The sequence below is a fragment of the Lathyrus oleraceus genome, chromosome 4 (assembly GCF_024323335.1).
Source record: "Lathyrus oleraceus cultivar Zhongwan6 chromosome 4, CAAS_Psat_ZW6_1.0, whole genome shotgun sequence".
NCBI lineage: Eukaryota > Viridiplantae > Streptophyta > Magnoliopsida > Fabales > Fabaceae > Lathyrus > Lathyrus oleraceus.
In genome coordinates this window covers 11,936,741-11,962,820 of record NC_066582.1, presented here as the reverse complement: position 1 = coordinate 11,962,820, position 26,080 = coordinate 11,936,741, and the positions used below count along the sequence as shown (strand labels likewise).

General features: G+C 35.5%; 2 protein-coding genes across 3 annotated transcripts; both read left to right on the top strand.

Moving 5' to 3' along the window:
• Positions 1 to 1,063: 1,063 nt before the first annotated feature.
• LOC127135099 (uncharacterized) lies at positions 1,064 to 3,546 on the top strand. Its single transcript, XM_051061913.1, has 6 exons — positions 1,064 to 1,484; positions 1,626 to 1,737; positions 2,216 to 2,401; positions 2,497 to 2,544; positions 2,716 to 2,820; positions 3,006 to 3,546. The coding sequence occupies exons 1-6, from the start codon at positions 1,360 to 1,362 to the stop codon at positions 3,504 to 3,506; spliced, it is 1,077 nt and encodes a 358-aa protein (XP_050917870.1). The 5' UTR covers positions 1,064 to 1,359; the 3' UTR covers positions 3,507 to 3,546.
• Positions 3,547 to 17,154: 13,608 nt separating this feature from the next.
• On the top strand, positions 17,155 to 20,520 carry LOC127135098 (putative cullin-like protein 2). 2 transcript variants are annotated; one of them, XM_051061911.1, is made up of 5 exons: positions 17,155 to 17,849; positions 18,187 to 18,292; positions 18,687 to 18,869; positions 19,265 to 19,369; positions 19,634 to 20,520. In XM_051061911.1, the coding sequence occupies exons 1-5, from the start codon at positions 17,719 to 17,721 to the stop codon at positions 20,090 to 20,092; spliced, it is 984 nt and encodes a 327-aa protein (XP_050917868.1). In that variant the 5' UTR covers positions 17,155 to 17,718; the 3' UTR covers positions 20,093 to 20,520. The 2 variants fall into 2 exon arrangements, with proteins under 2 accessions (XP_050917868.1, XP_050917869.1); XM_051061912.1 differs by lacking the exon at positions 18,687 to 18,869.
• The last annotated feature ends 5,560 nt before the right edge of the window (positions 20,521 to 26,080 follow it).

Below are 26,080 nucleotides of genomic sequence, written 5' to 3'. Positions count from 1 at the left end.
TTGCACGCACACGTCAAACTTCTTCAATGGAGAAAAATGTGAACTCAAAGAAGTCTTTACCTAGATAAATAACATCCAATTTCCCAAAATATACCCAATTGGTATCTAACTTGTGTAACCTTACCACTAAGAGAGGTGTTGAGCCTTTTGACCATAGGGTCCTTCCATGAAAGTTATGTTTGCAAGCATATAAACTTGCCAAGTATTATTCTCCTAGGATAGTGATTGAGATACAATCACCTTTAAGATTGAAGTCCTAGACAAATGATTTTTTTTTGAAACGATAATAGAATAATTTTGATCAATGGATGGATGTTGTTGATTGGGTGCAAGGCATAGCTAAAAGACACAAGAGGATTTTGATCAGGGTCGTTCACAAGGCCCAAAGCAAAAGGGCCAAGAACACGACAAAGAGAATAAAGCACATGAAGCATATGATCCCTCATTCACCTAAAAACAAACAATTGTGCCTTTTAGACATGTTTGCCATCGTCTGATTAGATCCAACCGTTATCCGCCTAACACGTCACGCTCATGCAGACAATTTGAACGCACCCATTGTATAAGATAGAAAGCGTGCCATTCTCAAGTATTCAAATCTTTTCTCATTCTCGCATCACTTTTCATGCTCTCATTGGCTTGAATGTTTTAGTGTTTATCTTGCAAGTAAACCCCTTTATCGCATTAAAAACATGTTCCGATGTGCCAAAATCTTATTTCACTGTTCATAGAACAACTCTAATTCCATAATAAAACAGATTCCATATTAACCAACTAGAATGAAAGGATAAATATGATGATGAACAATGGTAGGACGAGGTAATCCTCTTCTTTTAGTTCTTTTTCATATTTTGATATTTATGAAGTCAAATTGAATAAAATTGAATTCATTTGACTTGACTGTTTTTCTGCTCTAGTAGAAAGATTTGAACATTTAAATTTATCTTTAGAGATTTTAGTAAGAAAAATTAGTAAAAAATTTATGAAAAAAAATTGATTTGATTTTTTCTTTATTAATAATAGACCTTATGGCAATAAATAAACTTTAAAGTAAACATCGTTATTATGGCTAGTTAAGAATGGATCATCTTATTTTCCCCATTTCATCGCACTTTCAATGGCCAATAATGGAATTTATGGTTGCTCGGATCACTCCATAAAAACCACTTCGTCTGTTGTTACCACTTCCCCTCTCCTCCATTCCCTCGAGATATATATTACGCCTGCCAACTGTTTGATAAAATGCCTTAGCCAGATATCGAACTTTGCGACGCAAGTAACTGCTACAAAGCTAGTAAACTTCTCATTCAAGCCATTTCTCTTCTCTCCGTTTTCAACCAAAAACTTGTCAACACATCAATGAGCAAGTTCATCATCTTTGAAGAAGGATGGGAGACTTTGCACAGGGGTATCACCAAGCTCCACAAATCTCTAGAAGGATTGGAGCCTAGCTTCACTTCCGAAGAATTCATCAATCTATATACGTATCTATCAATCCCTCAGAATAACAATGACATGTTTTTTTTTCTTGATGTTTACATTTTCAAGAATCTGTATTCAAGAGCTATGTTATGATGATGTTAAATTAGAATCTGAACTATTTTTCCACTTAAATTGTAATGCAGGACCATGTACGAAATGTGCACCCAAAAGCCTCAGCCTCGTCAATCTCGTAACTTTGCCCGAGAACTATACGACAAGTACCGCAAAACATGTGAAGAGTACATCATATCAAATGTGAGTAACACATATCATTTGGTTATCATATCAAATTCATGAACCATACTATTAAGTTCAGTAAACTTGTAACCTGCTATGGAACACAACCACATAATTTGAATAAATAAATTTGACGGATACTAGACGTTCCTTCAATGTGAAATGTCGGCGGTGCTACATAGAGAACTTGCATTGTGAATCTGAATCATATGATAAGCTAAAGTTTTCCCTTTCAATTACAGTCTCATACGGTTTTAAAGCGGGTACTGTGTATGAATTATGTATAGTAAAGAAAATTGAAAGCTATTATGTCCAATATACTATTCTTTTTGAAGAATATATGAATTTCAGTGTCTAGTTTCTAATACTAAACCTTAGTAGTTTTCTTACTTACATGTATCAACCATTTGAATTAGATAAACATGGAAGGTCAAGGACGATAGTGTAGGTATTATGTTAACATGATTAAAATTAATACAATTTTCTTTATTAATAGGTTCTGCCATTTTTGCAAGAAAAGAAAGATGACATTTTGTTGAGAGAGTTGCTCAAAAAATGGTCAAATTACAAAGTTATGACCGGCCACCTCAAATGTATTTTTCAATATATTGACAGATCAGAAATTCGAAGATATACGCTCCATTCTCTTGAAAAAACCAACTTCTTATGTTTTAACCACCTGGTTAGTTGAATGGATGGTTTTCTAATTTATTTATCTTGCATTTGCCTTTCCCCCCTTTTTTTAACTCTGGGTTTACTTCATTTTAATTGTCTCAGGTATATGAAAAGATGAATAAAGAAATAATGGATGCTATATTTTCTGTGGTATCCTCTATTCACTATGTCTGAATTATGTAGTTTCTTTTCATATAAGAATTGTATAGTTGAATTGTGGTTATTAAATTATCTTCATAATGCTGTTATATTGAATCCAAATTTGTCATTGGATATTTTCCTGTAATAGTGGCTCTTTTGTCTTAATTTGTTGGTATCCAGATTGATCGGAAACTTGCAGGAGAGATGATTGATCAAACTTTTCTTATTAACACGTTGGATTTCTACATAAAGTTTTACAAATGCTCAACAAATGATGAGGCAAAGGTAATTTCGGTATAACTTAGTTCTTATTGAAACATGTTGTGGTCAGCCTTGTGAGTCCTAACCATTATATTTGGATATGTAAAAGATTTATCTAGGACTATTTATGGAATTCTGTTATTTTCTGTATCCCAATTATTAAGCAATGCATTCAGATTTTTAAACTAATATGTTAGTAGTAAATACAGGGAGGTAAAAGGAAGCGCATACCAGATGTTTTATCAAATAAAGTCAACTTGATGAGCTCTGATGGGGCTGTGTTTGAAACTGACGATAGTGTGGCACTTATGTCAAAAAGATTTGAGAACATTACTAAGACCATTTCAGTTGGTGATTACCTTGATGTCATTTATGTTCAGAAAGTGAATAGCAAAATGTTGACAATTATTGTTGAATACTGCAAGAAGCACGGAAACTATTATGAACTAAACGGAAGCTATAATGAACGGATGGAAGGGGATGCTAAATTTGTCGAAGTTGACCCTAAAACTCTGCTTGATCTTACAACATGTGCATGCTACATGAAAATCGAGAGCTTGGAGAAGCTGACATCTAGCAAAGTAGATGAGTTGATAAAAGGAAAGACACCAGAGGAAATTGCCCAGATCTTTGGAGATGACTCAAACTCCAAATTATTTGAAAAATTACATGAAGAGAATGTACAACGAGTAAAGGCTTTAGAGTTTTAGTTAAAACCACACCTTGAACTCATTCATGTTTGGTTTACCATTTAATCAGTACTACATTGGATCTGAAACATAACTACTAAATGGCAACTGGTGTGGCAAAAATGACTTTTAACAGCGCATCTTAGACAGCGCTTTTAAAAGAAAGCGCTGTCTAAGGGTAAAATTAAAATAGCGCGCTGAAAATGTTCCAAGAAAATAATGAAAGCGCTTTTAAATATAGACCTTAGACAGCGCTTTTGATAAAGCGCTGTCTAAGGTCTTTAAGTTTTAAAAAAAAATTAAAACCAAAAGCGCTGTCTAAGGGGGGGTTTAGAAAGCGCTTTTGGAAAGCGCTGTCTAAGGCATACCTGAGAAAGCGCTTTCCACAAAAGCGCTGTCTAAGGTGTAATTAAAATAAAATTTCAGACTTCATTTCTATTTTCGTTCTCTGTTCTTTTGTTTTCAAGCTTCAACCAGCGGCGACAACCCTAACGGCGAAAACCAGCGGCGACAACCCTAACGGCGAACACCAGCGAACACGAATACACTTGCGGTATGTTCTTCAATCTTTCTTCATTTCTATTGTTCATGTTATTACAACTGGTTTTTCAAGTACAGTACCCACCACTTCATACATTCTGCAGCGTCATTCCCTTATGCATCATTGTGAAGCTTTAGCTTTTAAGTAGCTGATTGTTGTACTAGTTCATATACAATTTTGATTGGAGTTGTGGTGACTAAGGTAGTATCTCACCATAAGTTAGTGCTTGACAATGTTCTTCATGTGCCCTCTATCACTAGGAACCTGATATCTGTCTCCAAATTTTCTGTTGATAACAATGTTGTTTTTGAGTTTAGGGTTGACAAATTGTGTGAAATGTCAGGTTTCTAAACAAGTTCTTATTGAGGGATTCCTTGATAATAATGGCTTGCACTGCCTTCCCAAGCTCTCATTGAAGCTCTCAGGGTTCAATTGCTTAAATAAATCCTTGCCTACACAGCTTGATGCTCAAGGCTACACTGTTGTCAAACCTAGTTTAGATGAGGTTTCCTCTTGTAATTCTTTGGCTGTATGGCATCATAGATTAGGTCATGCCAATTTCAATTCTGTCAAACAAATTCTCAGAAAGTGTAATGTTTCTCTACCTAATAAACATGATTCTTTGTTGTGTAAATCTTGCAATCTAGGCAAAGCTCATAGATTACATGACCCTACTTCAACTACTGTCTATGATAATGCCTTTGATATTATTTATTCTGACTTGTGGGGTCCCTCTCCTAATCCGTCTAGTCCTGGCTATAGATATTACATTGCCTTTGTAGATGGTCACACTAGGTATACTTGGTTATACTTTCTGAAACAAAAGTCAGAAGCTCTACAATCCTTTAAGCTATTTCATGTGTTTATTCAAACTCAATTTAAGACAACTATCAAGTCAGTCCAATCTGACTATGGAGGTAAACTTAGATCTTTCTCCAAGTTCTTAGTAGACCTAAGCATAAGTCACAGGCTTACCTGCTCACATACATCTCACCAAAGTGGATATGTAGAAAGAAAACACATTCACATAGTTGAAATGAGCCTCACCCTACTTGCTCATTCATCCATTCCTGTAACCTATTGGGATCATAGTTTTTCCACTGCAGTTTATTTGATCAATAGGTTACCATCATCCATACTCACTAAGTTTGATTCACCATACCATGCTCTTTATAACAAACATCCTAGCTATCAAACCTTGAAAGTGTTTACTTTAGTTATGTATTTTCGTCTGGATTAATTGTTTACTTTAATAAGTAGGGAAACCATGGATAAAACATGGATCTGTGCCGATCGAATGACCAAAGAGTACGAGAGTGGGGTTTTGGAATTCGTTAAGTATGCTGTTCAACACGCTGAAAACCCCAGACGAATGCATTGTCCTTGCTTGCGTTGTTGTTATATTGGTAAGGTTGACGCACATGGATTGAAATCGCATTTGCTGAGGCATGGAATTGATCAAAGTTATCAGTGTTGGATATTTCATGGTGAGAAAATTAACGAGAATGTTGAATCGAGTGGAAAAAGTAGTACGACCTATGCTTCATACGACAAAGACACGGAAACATACGATTGTGATCGAGTTGAAGAGATTGTAGAAGCACTGGAAGAAGATCTTCATGATTGTCCTGAAATGTTTGAGAGGATGGTAAGCGATGCAGAGAAACCGTTGTACAAAGGTTGCACTAAATTCTCAAGACTTTCTGCGGTATTAAAGTTGTACAACTTAAAGGCGGGCAATGGATGGTCGGATAAAAGTTTCACAGAGTTGTTGGCCCTTATGAGAGAAATGCTACCGGATGATAATGTTCTTCCTAATCGAACCTATGAGGCAAAAAAAATGTTGTGCTCTATTGGCATGAGCTATGATAAGATACATGCTTGTCCTAACGATTGCATTTTGTTTCGTAACGAATACGCAATGTTAAATGAGTGCCCTAAATGCGGTTTGTCTCGATATAAGAAAAGATTATCTCCCGCAAAAGTCTTATGGTATTTTCCGATAATTCCGAGATTTAGGCGCATGTTTCGTAGTGAAACCGATGCAAGACATCTTACTTGGCATGCAGATGAAAGAATTATTGATGGAATGTATCGGCATCCGGCTGATTCACCACAGTGGTCGAAGATTGATAATGATTATCCTGAGTTTGGATCAGAAGCAAGAAACCTTCGATTGGCATTATCTACTGATGGAATGAACCCACATGGTCTTCAAAGTATCTCACATACCACATGGCCTGTGATTCTTATGATTTATAACCTACCTCCGTGGCTATGTATGAAGCGTAAGTACATGATGTTATCTATGTTAATCTCTGGGCCTAAACAACCAGGGAATGACATTGACGTATACTTGACACCTCTGATCGAAGATTTAAAGATTTTGTGGGAGAACGGTGTGGAGGTTTATGATGGATATAGGAAAGAAAGTTTCAATTTGAGGGCGATGTTGTTTGGCACAATTAATGATTTTCCAGCATACGGGAATCTATCTGGGTATAGCATTAAAGGTCAACGTGCGTGTCCTGTTTGTGAAGACGGAACCGATACGATTCGATTGGAACTTTGCCAGAAGAATGTGTTTCTCGGTCATCGTAGATTCTTACATTCTAAACATCACTACCGTGGGTGGAGAAAAGCATTCAATGGAGACACCGAACATCGTAGAGCTCCACCCGCATTGTCAGGTGAACAAGTTTTTGAAAAGGTGAAAGATGTGCGTACTGAGTTTGGCAAGCCTTTTGCACATAAGATTGTGAAAGGTGGGTGGAAGAAAAGGTCGATATTTTTTGAATTGCCATATTGGAAGTCTTTGTACGTGAGACATTTTCTCGATGTTATGCATATTGAAAAAAACGTATTTGAAAGTGTTATCGGTACATTACTCAATATAAAAGGCAAGTCTAAGGATGGCCTTAAAGCAAGGGAGGACATGTTAAAAATGGGAATGAGAACTGAATTAGCACCCGTGAAGAAAGGAAGACGAACATATCTACCACCTGCTGCTTTTACTTTATCTAGAAAGGAGAAAAAAATTTTGTGTAAGTCTCTGAGTGAAGTTAAGGTTCCAGAAGGATACTCATCTGATATCAGAAGACTTGTTTCTATGAAAGACCTCAAGTTGAAGAATTTGAAGACACATGATTGCCATGTTATAATGGAACATTTTCTACCGATAGGTATACGTTCTATTTTGCCAGAAAAAGTAAGAAGTGCCATAACTAAATTGTGTTTTTTCTTTAGGTCAATTTGTAGTAAGGTGATCGATCCCGAGATCTTACCAACACTACAAAAAGAGATTGTAATTACCTTGTGTGAGCTTGAAATGTATTTTCCTCCGTCTTTTTTTGACATAATGGTTCATTTAGTTGTTCATCTTGTGAAAGAGACACAGTTGTGTGGACCAGCATATATGAGATGGATGTACCCTGCTGAACGGTACATGAAAATATTAAAAGGGTACGTGAAATCCCGAAGTCGACCAGAGGGTTGTATTGTTGAACGATACATTGTTGAAGAAGCTGTTGAGTTTTGTACTGAATATTTGTCTAACGTTCAATCGATTGGACTCCCCAGAGCTCAGATTTTCGACAAAATGGAAGGTAAAAAATTAATTGGGAATAAAATTGTGACAATATCAAGGGATGAACGGGATCAAGTTCATTTGTATGTTCTGCACAATAATAATGAGGTTGAGCCATATGTTGAAATGCACAAGGATGTACTCCGAATGTTAAATCCGAACAGAAATGAAAATTGGATAGTTATAGAGCACAATCAAAGTTTCATACAATGGTTGAAGGATCATATTTATTTGAAGCGCTCTTCAGATCCTTCTTCGGTAACAGAAAGGTTGAGATGTTTGGCGTATGGTCCAAGTTTGCATGTGTTTTCTCATAGCACATATTCAATTAATGGATACACATTTTATACCAAAGAACAAGATGATAAGAGTACTATGCAAAATAGTGGTGTCACCGTGCTAGCTGAAGCAATGCATATATCAAGTATGAAGGACTTAAACCCCAAATATGCAAATTTGTCATATTTTGGAGTTATAGAGCATATTTGGGTGTTTGATTACGAGAAGTTTCAGATTCCCATCTTTGGTTGCAAGTGGGTGAGTAGTAGTGGCATACAAATGGATAAGTCTGGATTTTTGCAAGTTGATTTTACTAGGGTGGGGTACAAAGATGAACCTTTTATTCTAGCATCTCAAGCTAAACAAGTGTTCTATGTGAATGACCCGAAGAGTACAAAATGGTCTATAGTGCTTTTCTCTAACAAAGTGACTGATGATAGCGGTGTCGATCAATGTGATATTGATGTTGAGAATGAGTCATGCATTAGACGGAATGAGTTGAATAGAAATGATGAAGTTGAGGATCTTATACCGGATGAGTCATATATAAGAAACGATCATAATGAGGGAATTTGGATCAATTCATCCGTACGCATTGCTAAGAAACAAGTGATTAATATTCCAACAAAGAAAAGAAAGAGATGTTAGTGACTTAGGTAAATTATCCATGGTTTCTTTATGTTTTTTTTTCATTTGTTTTGATTATAAGTTATATGTGGTAATGCATGATTTCATTATATTTTTGTATTCAATTGCTTTGATTATAAGTTATATCTGATAATGCATGATTTCTTTATTTTTTTGTTTTCAATTGTTTTGATTATAAGTTATATTTGATATTTGATGGTTTCCTTGGTTTATTACAGGTTAGACATGGCTGATGACCAACATGAGGAAGTTAGTAAAGTATCCGCGGAAGAAGAAATCCGAAGAGGCATCACAGTAATGCGAAGGGTGGTCCAAGGAAGATCTCGAGGCATCATACTAGATGTCTCTTGGAACAACCAGGGACAACTTATAGAACCTAATGGGCATACCTTAACTAGTTTCATCGGTGCACTAGTAAGGAATGAAATTCCCACTAGGAAGGGATTTTCGACTTTGCTCACGACCAAATGATTGGTAATGAAGACTTCATGCAAGTAGTTGGTCATGAAGAAATCGGCGTCAACGTTGTCAATACATATATTAGGTAAATCCGGTCTACTTTGTTTTATTAATTCGGTTTACTTTATGTTAATCCGGTTTACTTTATGTTTCAAAAGAGGTGTTAATGATGTTTTTATATTAGGTTTTTGTATGACAAAATGATGCGCCCCAATGATTTGGACCAGTCATTCGGATTCTTAGCACCAGCGAGCATCAACTTAGGTGCAATCTTAAATAACCCGGATTCCGTGACGGAGTACGTTCTTCGGATCCTCAATGACAATAAAAATGCGGAGAAGTTGTTTTTTATACCGTTTAATACCGGGTTAGCATTTCATTCTAAATTCATATTTTATAATTATTTTCCAAGTTACCATCTAACATTTGCCTAATCATTACAGTGGACATTGGTTGTTGCTCGCAATCAATCCTATCCGAGAAATTGTGTATTATCTTGACTCGTTAGGAAATGATTGGACAACATACCCGGATATGAAGCGCCTAATTGACACGTAAGTGAGAATGTTCAAAATTTTTCTTAGTTTATGTTAATTGTTCTAATTGCTTCATTTTTATTTTATTAGCATCCTACAAGCTTTTCGGGCCCAACGAGATATCCAAACCTCAAGGAGGGGCGCCAACCGCATTACATGGATTAAAGTGGCGGTATATTTTTAATTACCACATTTTTTATTATATTAGTGATGACACTTGATAAAACTTAGGATTTATAATCCATATTTTTTTTTCATGTAGTGTCCTCAACAACGTAATCAAATAGATTGCGGGTATTTCGTGTTGAGGTTTATGCGGGATACTCTTGCTTTGGGCCGATTAGTGATTCCCACCGATGTATGTATTACTAACTTATGAGTTAATTTTATATTTACACATATCTCATATAATTAAATAGTTGGAATTAATTCAAAATATTTTTTGCTTCATATGTAGTACTTTGAGGAATTCAAGTGTGCATTTTATACAAAGGATCAAGTGGACGAAATCAAAGAGGAGTGGTGTCAATTCATGATAGAGCTCAAAGTTTTTTCATAAATTTGTGTAATTTTGTAGTATATTTGTAATATATGTAATGACTTGTAAATGTGTACATAAATTTCGAGTATAGGTAATGACTTGTAAATGTGTACATAAATTTGTATATATTTTGATACATTTAAGGCAAAATTGGTTTGAATTGGTATATATATATTTGTTAGCCAAAAATTGGTAGAAAAAAGGCCAAAATGGCATGTATAAAATGTGATTCTGTCTGTCAAAATCTGGTTGAAAACAGGTAGAAATTCTGGTTTATAAACCTGGAAAAAATGTGGTTTAAAACAAAAGCTACAAAAATTTTCGTATACATTAGACAGCGCTTTTGGAAAAAGCGCTGTCTAAGGGGGGGCTTAGAAAGCGCTTTAGGCAAAAGCGCTGTCTAAGGGGGGGGCTTAGACAGCGCTTTTTGAAAAGCGCTGTCTAAGCCCCCCCCTTAGACAGCGCTTTTGCCTAAAGCGCTGTCTAAGGTATACCTAAAAAAATTAAAATAGGGGGGCTTAGACAGCGCTTTTCAAAAAGCGCTGTCTAAGCCCCCCTATTTTAATTTTTTTAGGTATACCTTAGACAGCGCTTTTGCCAAAAGCGCTGTCTAAGGTATACCTAAAAAAATTAAAATAGGAGGGTCTTAGAAAGCGCTTTAGGCCAAAGCGCTGTCTAAGGGGGGGGGCTTAGACAGCGCTTTTAAGATTTCAAAAAGCGCTGTCTAAACCTTTAGCAGCGGAGGTTTAGACAGCGCTTTAAAGCGCTGTCTAAGGCTAAAAAAAGCGCTGTCTAAGGTCTTGTTTGGCGTAGTGCATGGTAGGGATTAAGATCCTTTCAAAACCTATAAATAGTTGTTACATGTTTTATTGAACATTGACCACTACTAAGCTTATCTATAAAATGATGAAACACTAACACAAATTGAATGCAGAGGAATTATAAAGTCACGGGTGTTTTTTTTAAAAAAACACTAAAAGATTGATTTCTTTATTTTAGGTCAATGAGAGCTTAAAATAAATGGTTGGAGTGTTTGTTATGTCTGATAGTCGCGTTTTTAGTTTATCTTATATCCTCCGAATATTCTTCTATGTATAAGTCTCATTCTCCCCTTGCCTGACTATCTAAATCCTTCATCAATTTTCCTGTCAATAACGTCTGCTGTCCCTTATAGTTACAACTCCTTGCCATAATGTATCATATTGTAATCGTCTATAGTGACTTTTCACACGGTGTTCGTGCCTTGCTATCGGATCCGTTTTGTTATCGCTGGATCATTCTCGGCTTATGAGAAGTCGGCTTCGAATATCCTATCTAGTTTCCAAGTAGAAGATATGATGCCCTAGTCAGATTTTAATTGATGGACGACAACCCCATTATTCGACCTCTTAACTCTATTCATACTCAGTCATCTTGTCAACCCGGCCTCAAAGAGCTTATGTGCTTAAGTAGACTTCACCCGTCTCATACCTCGGTTGGTCAACTAATTTTTCGGGATGTATATAAGCCCCTCGACTAATTTTTCGGGATGTACATAAGTCCCCCGAGCATGAGATCTAAAAGATTTAAGTGTTCAAACAAAAGTAGCCCAAAAATTACCTTTCCCTCAAAAAAATTCTTAGACCTTTCTATGATGCAATACTCGGCTTTATTATCTAGCTACTTAATGATGATAAGTTTTCTCTCTCTTCATGATTACTTTTATGGGAACTCACACTTCATCATTTACCCATTGTTTACAACTTCTTGACCGTTACCACTATATCTTTTTTAAGGGTTTTACACTACAGTCTCAGTGCTAGGTGGTACGAATGAAGGCTTTGAGTGAGAGAGAGAGAGAGAGAGAAAACGAAAATAATGCAACCGCAATGAATGCTTCTGCACAAGGGTTCTATTTATAGAACCACTTGTGTGGGCTTCAAGCTAAAAGGCCCACTTAAGTGTATTTTGGCTCATATCTTATAATATGCCCAAAATCACTTAAGCCCATGGTACCTTACCATATTTCGTATTCTACTCAAGTACACCGTACCTTACGATGTTCTACAATTCACTTAAGGGCACTGTACCTTACGGTGTTCCTTAGTTACTCAATCTCTCATCAATCCGTCATTTGTGTGTGACCCTGTAGGTTTTCGTGACGTTGACAATTATATTAAATCACGCATTTAACATAATAAACAGTGAGCGGTATCTAGCAACACATCACTGCTACCCAAGACACGAAAATGTCATGTGATCTGACAAAACCTTCTGTGATAATACTTATGTGTATAATTACCCTTTTGCCCTTATGTCTATATTGAACACAAGGCATAGACCGTGTCATCCTTGTCCAGTTCAATATTGGGCCCATAGACATTTATCTTGTTATGCAGGATGGGCAAATTCCATCTAGGTCACTCATGTCCCTCAGCATGCTTCGTGGAGTACCCATCAACTGTCTTTATAGTTATCCAGTTACGGACAACGTTTGATCAGCAATAAAGCACTCGACTCTACATCTAGGGTCCATAGTGGTTTCAGGTCGAAGAGTGGTATACACCATTATCACCATGAGAATAACTTATGACACTTTGCATAACTTTCTATATAGTATTCTCATAGCGGGTCAATCCGGTATAAATATTACTCCTAATATTCATACCTATGTTTAAGACTTGATAACTCTTTATCCATGATCCATGAGATGTGATCATCAGTCTACAAACATAATAGTCTTAATGCTTTAATGTTATCCCACTTCACACTAAAGCTCGACTACGGATACTTTAAGAATAGTGTCCTTATGTTTAATGTGTTCTCATGATTAAGTCACACTTAATACATTAAACGGACTATTTATTCCAGGGACTTTATTAATCAACCATAATAAAGAAAAAGCCTTTTATTATTAATAAATAATTCGATACAAGTACCAAAAGTATTGGCCTCTAGGGCTTACACCAACACGGACAATCCTTTAACTATTTTTGGTTTTAACTATGACAAATTAAATAACTTAGAAATTCGATCTTTGGGCATCTTGGATGCTTTTCGGATAGTGAAAGTCAAAGATCTTTTACAAATGATTGATGAACCCAAATAAATTTCTAATTTTTTGGGTAATCGTCCATATGTTATTTATTATTCTAATATAATGTCATTAATCATCCTTTTTAGTGATCCTGACTTTTATTTCAGCCCAAATGACAAACCTCAAACTCTCAGAATAGAGGAAACTGATGGCCGAGGCAAGAGTAAGGCGTGGGGATGAATCTGCTTCCAAGAGTGACCTTGCGGGCATTCAGACCCGAGCCCTTAAACGAAAGAAGTCAGACATTGCTAAAATGGCTTCCATCACGTCGGACCCCCAACCAATACCTATCCCTGCTTCCGAGGAACCAAACCCCACCTCTCCCAAGAAAATGAAAACCTTGTTGAGTGATGATGTCAGCCAAGCAGACTTGACGATTACCACTCTTATGCAAAATTCAGGTAGTAGAAGCCAAACCCTCTTATGAGTTTAAGTTTTGATCCAATAACTTTTACAGATTGAGGTTCCTTTATGATCACCTAAATGCATCTGAGGACGTTGAAAAGGTAAAGTCTATTGGTGCCCAACAATTGACCCAAAACCTCGGGGCATACTTGATGAGGTGTGTCGTTATGACTAGGTTTATTTGAAGTGGGTAATGCACATGAGAAGAACGAGATTCGTCTTAACAAAGAGTTGAATCAGTCAAGGGATGACTTGAAAACCCGGACCACTCAAGTAGAGGAATTGACCAAACAACTCTCTGAGATGAAGAAACAGAAGGAGCTGTCAGAATCTCAATTATTGGAAATGACTACGAAGAATGAAACTATGGTAACTAGATGCTCGAAATTGGAAGTTGTTAATGTTAGTCTAACTCAAGAAGTAGAGAAATCTTGGAATCTCAATGAGACTTAAAAGAAATCCCTTCAAGATGCACATGTGGACTTGCTTTCTTCCGACAACGAAGCTTTTGAGATGGCCAAATCCCAAGCTCTATGCATCACACCTGACTTAGACATATCGAGATAGATTTCTTTAAGACTGTGGTGGACAGTCAACTAGTCGATATGGATTATGTTTCTCCCAAAGCAGAAGGCTCAATAGGCTTGACGGATGACAACCCGACATCAGAAGCTCATACAAATGAACATGAAATTTGAGTTTATTTTTAACCTTTTTGTTGGTCATCAATAGTGATGTGCACCTTGTATCTTCTCTGAATAGTATTTTGCTTTTTTGTTGAACAATTAAGCCTTTTAAAGGCTTTGTAATGACGTTTAGTTTATTGTTTTTATGTGTATTCCCTTTGACTTCACTTATTATTACTTGAGTTATGAATTTGGGGACGACCTTGTAGGTCGGTGCAATTATCTTATCCCTGATCACAGAGGCAGGGAGGTTAAGATAAGTCATATGCTTTGTTGGTGGTAAATCGATTGCATCATTACACTTCATAGGTGTGTTGGCTTTAGACGACATTCAGAGCTCTACGTGTTTTACATACAAATGTTCTTACTAAGCATGACCCAGTTGCAGCCGATGTGTCGGAAGCCCCGAGTTAATTGGATTTTTTGAGGCCACATATTTTGTTCTTACAAATTTCGGCCGAAGCCGATTATGCTAGAGGATTCAAGTGAGCTTTGAATTTAGTTAAGCCAGAGGTTTCATTAAACGTTACCCGACCAAAGCCAATTATGCCAGAGGCTTCAAGTGAGCTTGTACTTTAGTTAGGCCAGAGGTTTCATTAAACGTTACCCGGCCAAAGTCGATTATGCCAGAGGCTTCAAGTGCGCTTGGACTTTAGTTATGCCAGAGGTTTCATTAAACGTTACCCGACCGAAGCCGATTATGCCAAAGACTTCAAGTGCGCTTGGACTTTTTCCTAGATCACGTCCTAGGTTTTGCTTTACAAAGATATTTGTCTCAATTATGGGCGCATCATTAAAAACCCTTGCTATTTGCAAGGGAAAATAATGCATCCCCATAATTTTTATTCACGATATTTATTACATAGTTTAACTGAGATAAAATTTGAGACTAGTTACATTCCAAGTTCTGAGTATTTCAACTCCCTCTAAGCTCTCTAACTTGTAAGCGTCTTTGTTTAACCTCTAACGAACACGGTAGGGTCCCTCCCAATTCGGAGCCAACTTTAATTTCTTCGTGGGATCCATTACTTTTTTTAACACTAAGTCACCCTTGTGAAATCCCCTTGTCTCACTTTGATATTGAAGCTCTGAGAAATTATTTTTTTAGCTGCAAATTCTCTGACATGAGCCGTCTCCCTTACTTCATCCTACAAATCCTCTGAAACGTCCAAGCCTTCCGAGTTGATGCTTTCATTAAAAGCCAAACGTCTCCATGTCGGTGTGTTGATTTCAACAGGTATCATCACACCCGCGCCGTAAACCATCCTAAATTGAGTCTTTCACAATTGTTTTCTCCTCTCCACCAGCAACCATCATCGTCTTTCAAATTTTGGATATCATTTGTTTTCCTTCTTTGGTCTACTTTCCCATTGAATTTTTTTGTGTTTCTATCATCGTGCTTAATCCAAATTGCCTTACTATTTTGCCTCCATATAACCTCCTTAATTTGAAGAAGATTATTACCTTGACTCTCAAGTGCTTTGTTGGTTTTGATCGAATTTGCACTGCTTTCCCATCTATCTTCCTCCTTCTGAAGGCCTTCAATTCTCCTTAGTTCCTTATTGACAACCCCAATTTTTTATTCCTGAAAAAACTCTTCCAAGCCTTTCACTGCAGCAAGCTTGTTATGGCATCTTGTATTGTGAATGTTCCGCAACTCATTCACAAAATTTTCACATATGGGATATCTACTCCACACTTCTTTAAAACTAAACACATGCACCCTTTTCGTACCTTTTCTCACTGAATTGACTTCCATATAAATTCTAACTACAACATGGTGAGGCCCATAGTGAGAAAGGTGACTCATCATAACAGGGGCTAACCTATTGATAAAACTATTTGAGCCTAAACTCCTATCCAATCGAGATTGAATATTCTTACTTCCTTGTCTACCGTTCGAACCATGTGAAATGATACTCTTCAAAGCCCGTATTAATTAAACCACTGAGGTCCAAAGTTTAACTTTGCTACGAAAACTAGTTAGAGGTCCTATTGTTTCCTCCACTTTTCTCATGTTTAAGACCATATCGTTTAAATTCTCGAAATAAATAACTCTGTCTCCAATTCTCCTAATCAACTTCTGGATCAACAACCAATTTTTCCTCTTGTTTGCTCCTCCGGAAAACCATAAATACCATTGAAAATCCCCTGATTGTCGCAATCATTAACCATAGGACCTCCAATAAGATTTAAGGAGTAAGAAAGTATGTTTAGCTAGATCTTTTCCTTCCTAAGCAAAATTAGACCTCCGGCTCCATCCCTCTCATTTCCACTGCAATAAACACTATGACAACATTTCATACCACTTTTAAATCTAACAGATTGAACCTCATCCCTTTTAAGTATAAATTCCATAATAAATACCGAATTGAGGTTTTTAATACGTATGAGCCTCAACAAGACTCGAATTACACGGGGACTCTCTAACCCCTTACAGTTTCAATTGAGGATTTTCATTGTTGTATGTAGTGTTGACTCCCCATCACCATCTCTGATTCTGATGCATGAATTTCCTTCAAACTTTCTCGAGAGGAATATGCACTGACAGTGTAAAATATTTTTACACTGTCAACCAATGAGACCCGTATATCCCACCACATCACACTTTTATTTTTATAATACTATTATGATTTGACAATATAAAATATTTTGAATGGATGTCAGTGTAATAGTGCATTATCTTTAATCTTTTATATATATATATATATATATATATATATATATATATATATATATATATATATATATATATATATATATATATATATATATATATATATATATATATATATATATATATATATATATATATATATATATATATATATATATATATATATATATATATATATATATATATAAAATCACAATCCGTAATTTGCAAAAGTTCCTAAATTTAAAATTAAGAATTTATTTTTATCCTTAATATGTTAGTGTGTCGTTGATGCTTGTCTTTCTATTTCATTTAGAGTATCTTTTATTCTCAATATTTTCATTCGAATATACTGATCTATTTGAGTATTCGAATTACAGTGATTAATGGGTCATCTTGTTTTCCCAATTCATCTTGCTTTCAGTGGCCAATCTATAGTTGGTTCAATCACTCCAACAAAACCACCACCATTTGGGTCAGCCTCTGTAGTTTCATGTTTGCAGCCCTCGCCGGAAGCCTCCATGCTTGGTCTGTGGTTACCGCTTCCCCTCATATCCATCTACACATGCATTACGCCTGCCAACTGTTTGAGAGAATCCCGCAACGAGATATCGAATTTTGTGAGACAAAGTCTTCAACGCCATGCAGAACCTCTTGTTTTCTTCAATGAAACGAATAATCCACGTGTCATGTTCTTATAGGAGAACATTTTCAACCGTCATAACTAACTTCTATAACTAACTCCAACAAAGCTAATAAACCTCTCATCCAAACCATTTCTCTTTTCTCCCTCTTCAACCAGAAACTTGTCAACACATCAATGAGAAATCAGAAGTTTATTAGCTTTGAAGAAGGATGGGAGACATTGCTGAAGGGTATCACCAAGCTCCACAGATTTCTAGAAGGATTGGAGCCTACCTTCACTCTTGACGAACACATCAAGCTATATTCGTACGCATCAATTATGTTTTCGGTCATTGAATTTTTTTTATGTTTAAGAATTATGGTTTTCAAGATTTCTGCTTTAGTCTGGCCATGATGATGTTCAAGAATTAAGCTTTTTTCTAACAGGGATGGTGGGGTTAATCTATTTTGTTTGTTTTCTAGCATTAAGTTGGTAGTGTATCTGGGATTAGGGGTTGTGATGTTAGTTTTCATTACTTTTATTATTGCAAGTTCTTGGTGGATTCAACCGGTTTGTTTTGCTCAGCCTTGACACTCCTTGTGCTTGGCTTGGTTTGTGTTAAATTATAATCTCAAGTATTTTTCCACTTAAATTGTAATGCAGGACCGTCTACGAATTGTGCATCCAAGAGTACATCATACCTCGTGACTATGCCCGAGAACTATATGTCAAGTACAGGGAAACATGTGAAGAGTACATTGTATCAAAAGTGAGTAACAATGTCATTTTGGCTATCATATCATCATATTCATGAACCATACTCTTAATTGCTTAACTAAACTTGAAACTAAATTTCACATACGATTACTGTGGTTTGATAATCTATAGCCTTATACTATTTTCTTCCTCTAATTATAAGCTTGGTAAACTTGTAATCTCCAATGAAGCACTAACAAAGATCCTTTATACACTTGTGATAATTTGAAAAATTAAATTTGACAAAAAGCAATCAAATGTTTCTGTGACCTATCTGGTATGGGATGCTAGACAGTCCTTCAATGTGAAGGTCACATGTATCAACCAATTGAATGGAAAGTCAAGAATTGACAGTGGATGGATTACATAAACATGATTAAAACTAATGCAATTTTCTTGTTAAAAAGGTTTTGCCATCTTTGCGAGAAAAGAAAGATGACATTTTGTTGAGAGAACTACTCAGAAGATGGTCAAATTACAAAGTTATGACCCGGCGCCTCTCATATATTTTTGAGTATCTTGACCAGTATATTCGAAGACATGGGCTTACTTCTCTTGAAGAAATCAACTTTTCATCCTTTAACCATGGGGTTGGTGCTGAGATTTCTTAGAAGAGTTGCATCAATAATTTTTATAATTTATTTATCTTGCATTTCCCTTTCCCCCCCCCCCCCTTTTTTTTAACTCTGGGTTTACTTCATTTTAATTGTCTTAGGTATATGAAAAGATGAATAAAGAAATAATGGATGCTATATTTTCTGTGGTATTCTCTATTTTTCATTACTTTATGTTTCTCACTATAATCCAAAACATTCTTTTTACACATGCATTGGAAAAAATGGCTTCACTATCTTAGTTATGTAGTTTTATTCCCTAAAAGAATTGTCTAGTTGAATGGTTGTTATTAAATTATCTTCAATCCAAATTAGTCATTTGAATTTTTCCTGTAATAATAGCCCTTTTGTTTTAATTTGTTGATATCCAGATTGATCAGAAACTTGCAGGAGAGAAGATTGATCATACATTTGTTATTAATACATTGGATTTCTACATAAAGTTTTACAAATGCACAAAAAAGGACAAGGCAGAGGTGATTTCAGTAAAACTAGATAAATTTAAAATTGCATTACGTAGCATGGGTTCCTTCTGAAACATGTGGTCGGACTTGTGAGTCTTTATAAAAATTTCATTTAGTTCAAATTCTTAAATTTGGTGCTTTTTCTTAACCATTATACTTGGATACTTTGGCTCAAAATTTGGAACCTGTTATCTAAAAGGCTTTTATATAGGACTATTTCAGGCATTCTGTTATTTTTTTCATTCCAATTTTTTAAACTAGACTATGGTATGGCAGTTATGTCAACAAGATTTATCAAAAAAAATCAACTTGAGAAGCTCTGACGGGACTGTGTTTGAAATTGACTATGGTGTGGCCCTTATGTCAAAAAGATTCGAGGACATTACTGAGACCATTTCTGTTGGTGATAAGGTTGATGACTTTTCTGTTCATAAAGTGAGCAGCAAAATATTGATAATGGTTGTTGAATACTGCAAGAAGCGCAGAAGCTATTATGAACAAATGAACAGGGATGATAGATTTGTCAAAGTTGACCCTAAAACGCTGCTTGATCTTACAGCATGTGCATGCTACATGAAAATCGAGAGCCTGGAGAAGCTGACATGGAGCAAAGTTTATGGCTTGATAAAAGGAAAGACACCAGAGGAAATTGCTCAGATTTTTGGGGATGTAGATGACTCAAACTCCAAGTTATTAGAAGAGAACATACAAAGAATAGAGTCTTTGGAGATGTAGATGTTTACCATTGGACGTACATTGGATCTAATCCAATTAGAGTTGACAGAATGTTTGTAAATAAATCCTTACGCAATTATAGAAGGCTTAAATGGGTAATTGATGGTTTAGATCATAAGATAGAAGGCTTAAATGAGTAATTGATGGTTTAGATCATAAGATAGGGTATTCCCACTATATTTTGAGGTTTTGAGTGGTGTGGTTTATAGTCTTAAATCTATGAGTTCAGAATAGAGGTTATTATTAGAAATTTTGAGCATTTCCAATCCAGTGGAGAGTATTTTACTCATTTAAGCCTTTCCTATTGGAGATTTAATAGAATAGTCCTTAATTGTTGATAGTAAATTTTACATTCCTCTCTAAAGTCATGACAGGTGCACAGGCTATATCATCTACTCAACATATAAAATAAAAGAGTTTGACAAGCCTGATATAAAAACACACAGACGATACCATTCAAGAAACTACTCCTTTATTTTTATTGAAGTTTCAAAATAGCAATATTATACTTGTATTTAATAGTTATAATTTTTTTTTATCCAGAAACAATTTGCATTACTCATATAATAAAGTTGTCATTACTCAAAAAAGGACAGCTACAAAAGTAGTATTTTAAAATGCTTTATTGTTGGGGGAGTTCAAGGAGCGAGATCCTAAGGCTAAATATTAATAGGCTAAAAGTTTGGATCTAAGAGATCTTGACGTCACATATCCATAAAAAATCTTAATATGTTTGAAAGTTGGTTTTTCGAGGATTTATTTTTTAAAAGTTTAATGGGAATATAAACCATCTCTCAAATAGATCCTTAGATAATGAGAATATAGATCACCTCTCTTAAAATCCAACAACAGTTTAATGAGAATATAAATCACCTCTCAAATAGATTCTTAGACAATGAGAATATAAACCACCTCTCTTAAAACCCAACAACAATCTCTTCCACAAGTGTGAGTCAGACACATTAATAGTTTTGATTCATATTAGGATTCAAATAAAGGCTAGGATACCAAGGGAACATAAAAGAGAAACAATGTACAAATATAAAAATTAAAGTTAAAATAAACATAGTGAAATGAGAGTGACTAACATTTTAACAAAATCGTATGTCTGACTAGCATTAAAAACGTTATATTATATAATAAAATATATAATTCATCGTATTAATTATATAAGAAATATGTTATGGTATATTCTATTTTATATATATTAAAAAATATTTTATGGAATATTTTATATATAAATATCAACACTATCCCCCATGCTTGAGGATATAAGACAAATGCATCAAATTTGTCATATATATGATTAATTTTAGGATCTTGTAGGGATTCTGTAAACACATTTGTTAATTGATCATTATTAAAGTTTACAAAACTTGTGTCAATGTCGTCTGATTCGACCTAAAATGATAGTCTATCTCAATATGTTTGATCCTCTCATAAAAAAGTGGAAGCAATATGCAATGCAACTTAGTTATTTGGGAAGTTTTTCACTAGGGAGCATTGAACATTATGAGATTTTTTTAGAGCAACAACTTTGTGAGAGAGAGACCACATATTCATCCAAAATCTTAAGGTGATAGGTGTGTGAGTTCTCCCACTTATAAATGCTCATATCTCCACATTTATAACCAATGTGGAACTCCAACTCACACTACTCACACTTGTTATATTCTCAACACTCCCCCTCAAGTGTGTGCCCGTCATGCTCCCCCTAAAGTGGAAGTTTTTCTTACTTCCACAAACTCGTACTGCACGTAACATTTCTTACTCACCATCCTTTTGGCGCCGTTGACACTCTTCAACGTAACGTTTCTTACTCACCACCCTTGTGGCGCCGTTGACTTTCGATACAAGTAAGTTGGTCTCTTTCTCGAACCAAAGGCTCATGATACCATGTGTTAGAGGAGTTTTTCACCATGGAGCATTGAACATTGTGGGGCTTCTTCTTTTTTTAGAGCAACACCTTTGTGAGAGACACACCACATATTCACCAAAAACCTTAAGGTTATAGGTGTGTGAGTTCTCCCATTTATAAATGCGCAAGTCCCCACATTTATAATCAATGTGGGACTTCAACTCACACTACTCACACTTGCTACATTCTAAACATTGGTTATCACAAATAAGTTTCGTCTCTCTTCCTTCTTCAAATTGAAAGTCTTTTAGCAACTGCTTCAACCAAACGAGCTCACATGGTACTAGTGCCATAACCTTATATTATGCATCGATGTTTGATCTTGCAACTATATTTTGTTTCTTACTTTTTTAGTATATCAGGTTTCTTCCAACAAGTACACAATACACATAGGTGGATTGTAATTTGTCCAATCAGCATCAGAATATTCAACTATTTGAGTATGTCTTTTATCATCATAAATGAGACATTTTTCTAGAGCACCTTTGTTGTATCTCAGAATTCAGATAACAACTTTCATGTGTTATTGGCAAGGAGAATTTAAGTACTGACTTACCACACTAATTGTAAATGTAATGTCTGGACAAATGTCTATTAGATAATTAACTTTCTAACCAACATGTGAAACTATGTGCTTGCAGGTCTAATTAGGAAGTGATCAAAGGCAAATAAGATTTATCAACATAATGGTTTTGATGATGACAACACATGAAGATGTGTTAGAACATAGACACAAATACAGATCGAAGTAGAGGGAAACACACAAAAGCTTTGGTCATGTTGTTCAGCCAAATTGCCTACCTCAACGACCATAGAGCGATTATAATACTGTCTTGTTGATTCGTTCTGAATTATTCACTTTAGTGTTTCAGTTTAATAAACATATATATATATGGATATTAATGATCCATATTACAATAATACCCCTACACTATTATGCGGCCCCACTCATTGCCCACTTGACATTACCTATAAGTCAAACCCCTATAAAGATTACCTACATAATGTCATATCCTAACAAATGGGAAGGTGTAGTTCATGCTTAACACTGAGAAACATGTAATTAGTCCAAATAATATTTGAAATTGGTGATTGGCTTGATCAACATATCGGCTGGATTATCTGAAGTGTGAACCTTATGAAGTAATATTTGTCTAAACGCCAATAACTTCTTAATCTTATAGATCGTCACATCAATATGCTTTGTCCTAGCATGATACACATGATTGTTTATCAAATAGATAACACTTTGATTGTCACAATGCAACTGAACTCCACCTTACTCAACACTTAACTCTTTCACTAACCTTGTAAGCCATAATTCTTTTTTAGGAGTTTCAGCTACTGCCATGTATTCTGCCTCAGTTGTAGACATAGTTATTATGGATTGAACTGGTGGTTTCTGACATATAGGTCTCCCCACAAGAGTAAAGACATGACATGTTGTAGACCTCATGTCATATAGATCACATGCATAGTCAGAATCCACACATCCCACAACTGATGGAACACCTTGCTCCATGTTGAACATGATTCCATAATCTGTTGTACCCTTCAAGTACATTAGGATCCATTTTAATGCTTCCCTGGATTGGACATGAACTTGCACACTTGACTAACTGCTTGTGCCAAATTCGGTATAGTGCAAACCATAACATACATCAAACAACCAACTGCATTGGCATAAGGAATCTTAGACATACCTTCAATCTTTGAGTCTGTCTTCGAACATTATTCCAACGATAACTTAAAATGATTCGCCAATGTAGTACTCATAAATGTTGCTTTGCTCATGTCAAATATGGTCAAAACACCTTCAACATAGCTTTTCTGAGACAACCATAATTTATTAGCTCATCTGTCCCTATGAGTTTCCATCTCAAGAATCTTTTTTGCAGCATCCAAATCCTTCATATCAAACTCCTTACCCAACTTAGTCTTCAACTCATTTACATCATGCAAATTGTTGGTAGTAATCAACATATAATAAACATAAAGTAACAGGAAAATAAAAGTGTAAGCATCCGGTCTCCTCACATAAACACAACAATCATAATCACACCTTCTATAGCCAATCATGAGCATGTATGAATCAAACCGCTTGTACCACTGTTTTGAAGACATCTTCAAGCCATACAAAGAATTTTTTTAATTTGCAAGCAATTCTGCCATGTCCAGTATCATTGAATATCTCTGGTTGCTCCATGTATATTTGATCCTCTAGATTACCATGGAGGAAATTTGTTTCCACATCCATCTGCTCTAAATGCATATCCCTGCTAGTTACCGGGGCCATTATTGTCATGATAGAAGTGTGTCAAACCACCTAAGTGAAAATCTCATCATAATAAATCCCTTTCTAATATGAATACCCCTTTATAATTAGGCGATCCTTGAAGTTTTCCCCTTCTTTTTCTGTTACTGCTAGCTTTTTCTTATACACCTACTTGCAACCAATAACTCTCTTTACATGTGCCAACTAAACAAGATCTCATGTATCATTCATTTTTAATGATTCCATCTCCTCCATCATAACACCCACTCATTTATCTTTCTCCTGGATATCCATAGCCTCTTGAAATGTAGAATGGTCTTCTGAAATGGTAAGAAGAGCATATGTTGCTAAGTCTTCAAGTCCATATTTCATTGGAGGTGTAATACAATGGGCCTCTCTATCACACATGAGTGTATAGTCTTGTATCCAACATGAATCTTGCACTCCACCTGAATCTGAGCTTGGTTCATCCTGTTGTTGGGTTACAATCTTCCTTGGACTCACTGGTGGCTCCTCAATGTCCACCTGAATCTTGTCCTGATTGGAACTTTCTACCCCGATATCTAGCACAACTGTCACATCTCTTTTGCTTGCATCTTTCTTGACATACACTCCATGTTCAGATACACACTTTTTGAATCCCAACTCCTTTATAAATCCATCAATCCTCTTGTTCCAATCCCTACATGTTTGTTTGAGGTCATACACTACTTTCCTTAGTTTCTAGACTTTTTATTCTTGGACTTTGACAACAAAACCAGGAGCTTGTGCTACATACACTTCTTTATCTAATGAAGCATTAAAAAATGATGACTTGACATTATCACACCCCAAATTGTACCCCTATATTTCATAATCATTTGCATCCTAGACATCATTCATGCATAACTAACCTCAAGATCAAGATATGTTTGGTTTTGTTTCATATGTGAATTAAGATTTCCCTCAAAGAGCTCAAAGGATTGATCAGTCAAAGTTTTGGATTGATCATCAATAAATCAAATTATCATACACTTAATAGATCTCTCTCCATTAACAAATAAGTGTATTGTGGCATAATCGCAAGTGCATCAAGCTTCACTTTCATCTGGCTCACCAATTAGGGTTTCTCAACAACATTCAATTTCATCTGAAAATTTTGATCAAGACATGATCTCAAGCCTTGAGACAGACTCAACACACTCAAGTACATCCTTATATACCATCCATGATGTTCAATTGTCTCAAGAGTTTGAATTCATCGAAGATCAAGAAATTCAAATTCATCTGATACACAACCAATGCACTACAAAGTCAAACCTTTGACTTTTGAGATTTATGATCAAATATAAACTTCTCAAGTTAAATTTCACGAAGATATGTTTAATTGATGAATTTTATCAAGAAAAAACAAGAGAATTGAGGTTACTTGCAAAAAAGGCAATCTTGAAGACATTGAAAATTTCATTAAGTATCCAAATTTCATGTCAAAAGTGGCAAACTTCCCAAAGTCATAACTTCCAATCCAAGCATCCATTTTCTTTGCTCCAAAGCATAAATGAAATCTCTTTTTCCATAATTAAACTTTGTCATAGAGGGATGATTCCCTAAAAGTGCAAGGATTCTGAGTTATGGGGCCATGAAGTTGGTGTCTCAAGTTGAAACACTTGCAAAATTTTCAAGTCAACTTTGATCCCTAAAAAGTAATAAACTTTGGAGCTAGTTTTAATTATGATCCATTTTGATTAAAAAAAAACTCAAAACATGAAATTTGTAGAGCATGTCTTGGGCTTTCCCAAAAGTCCAACTACATTTT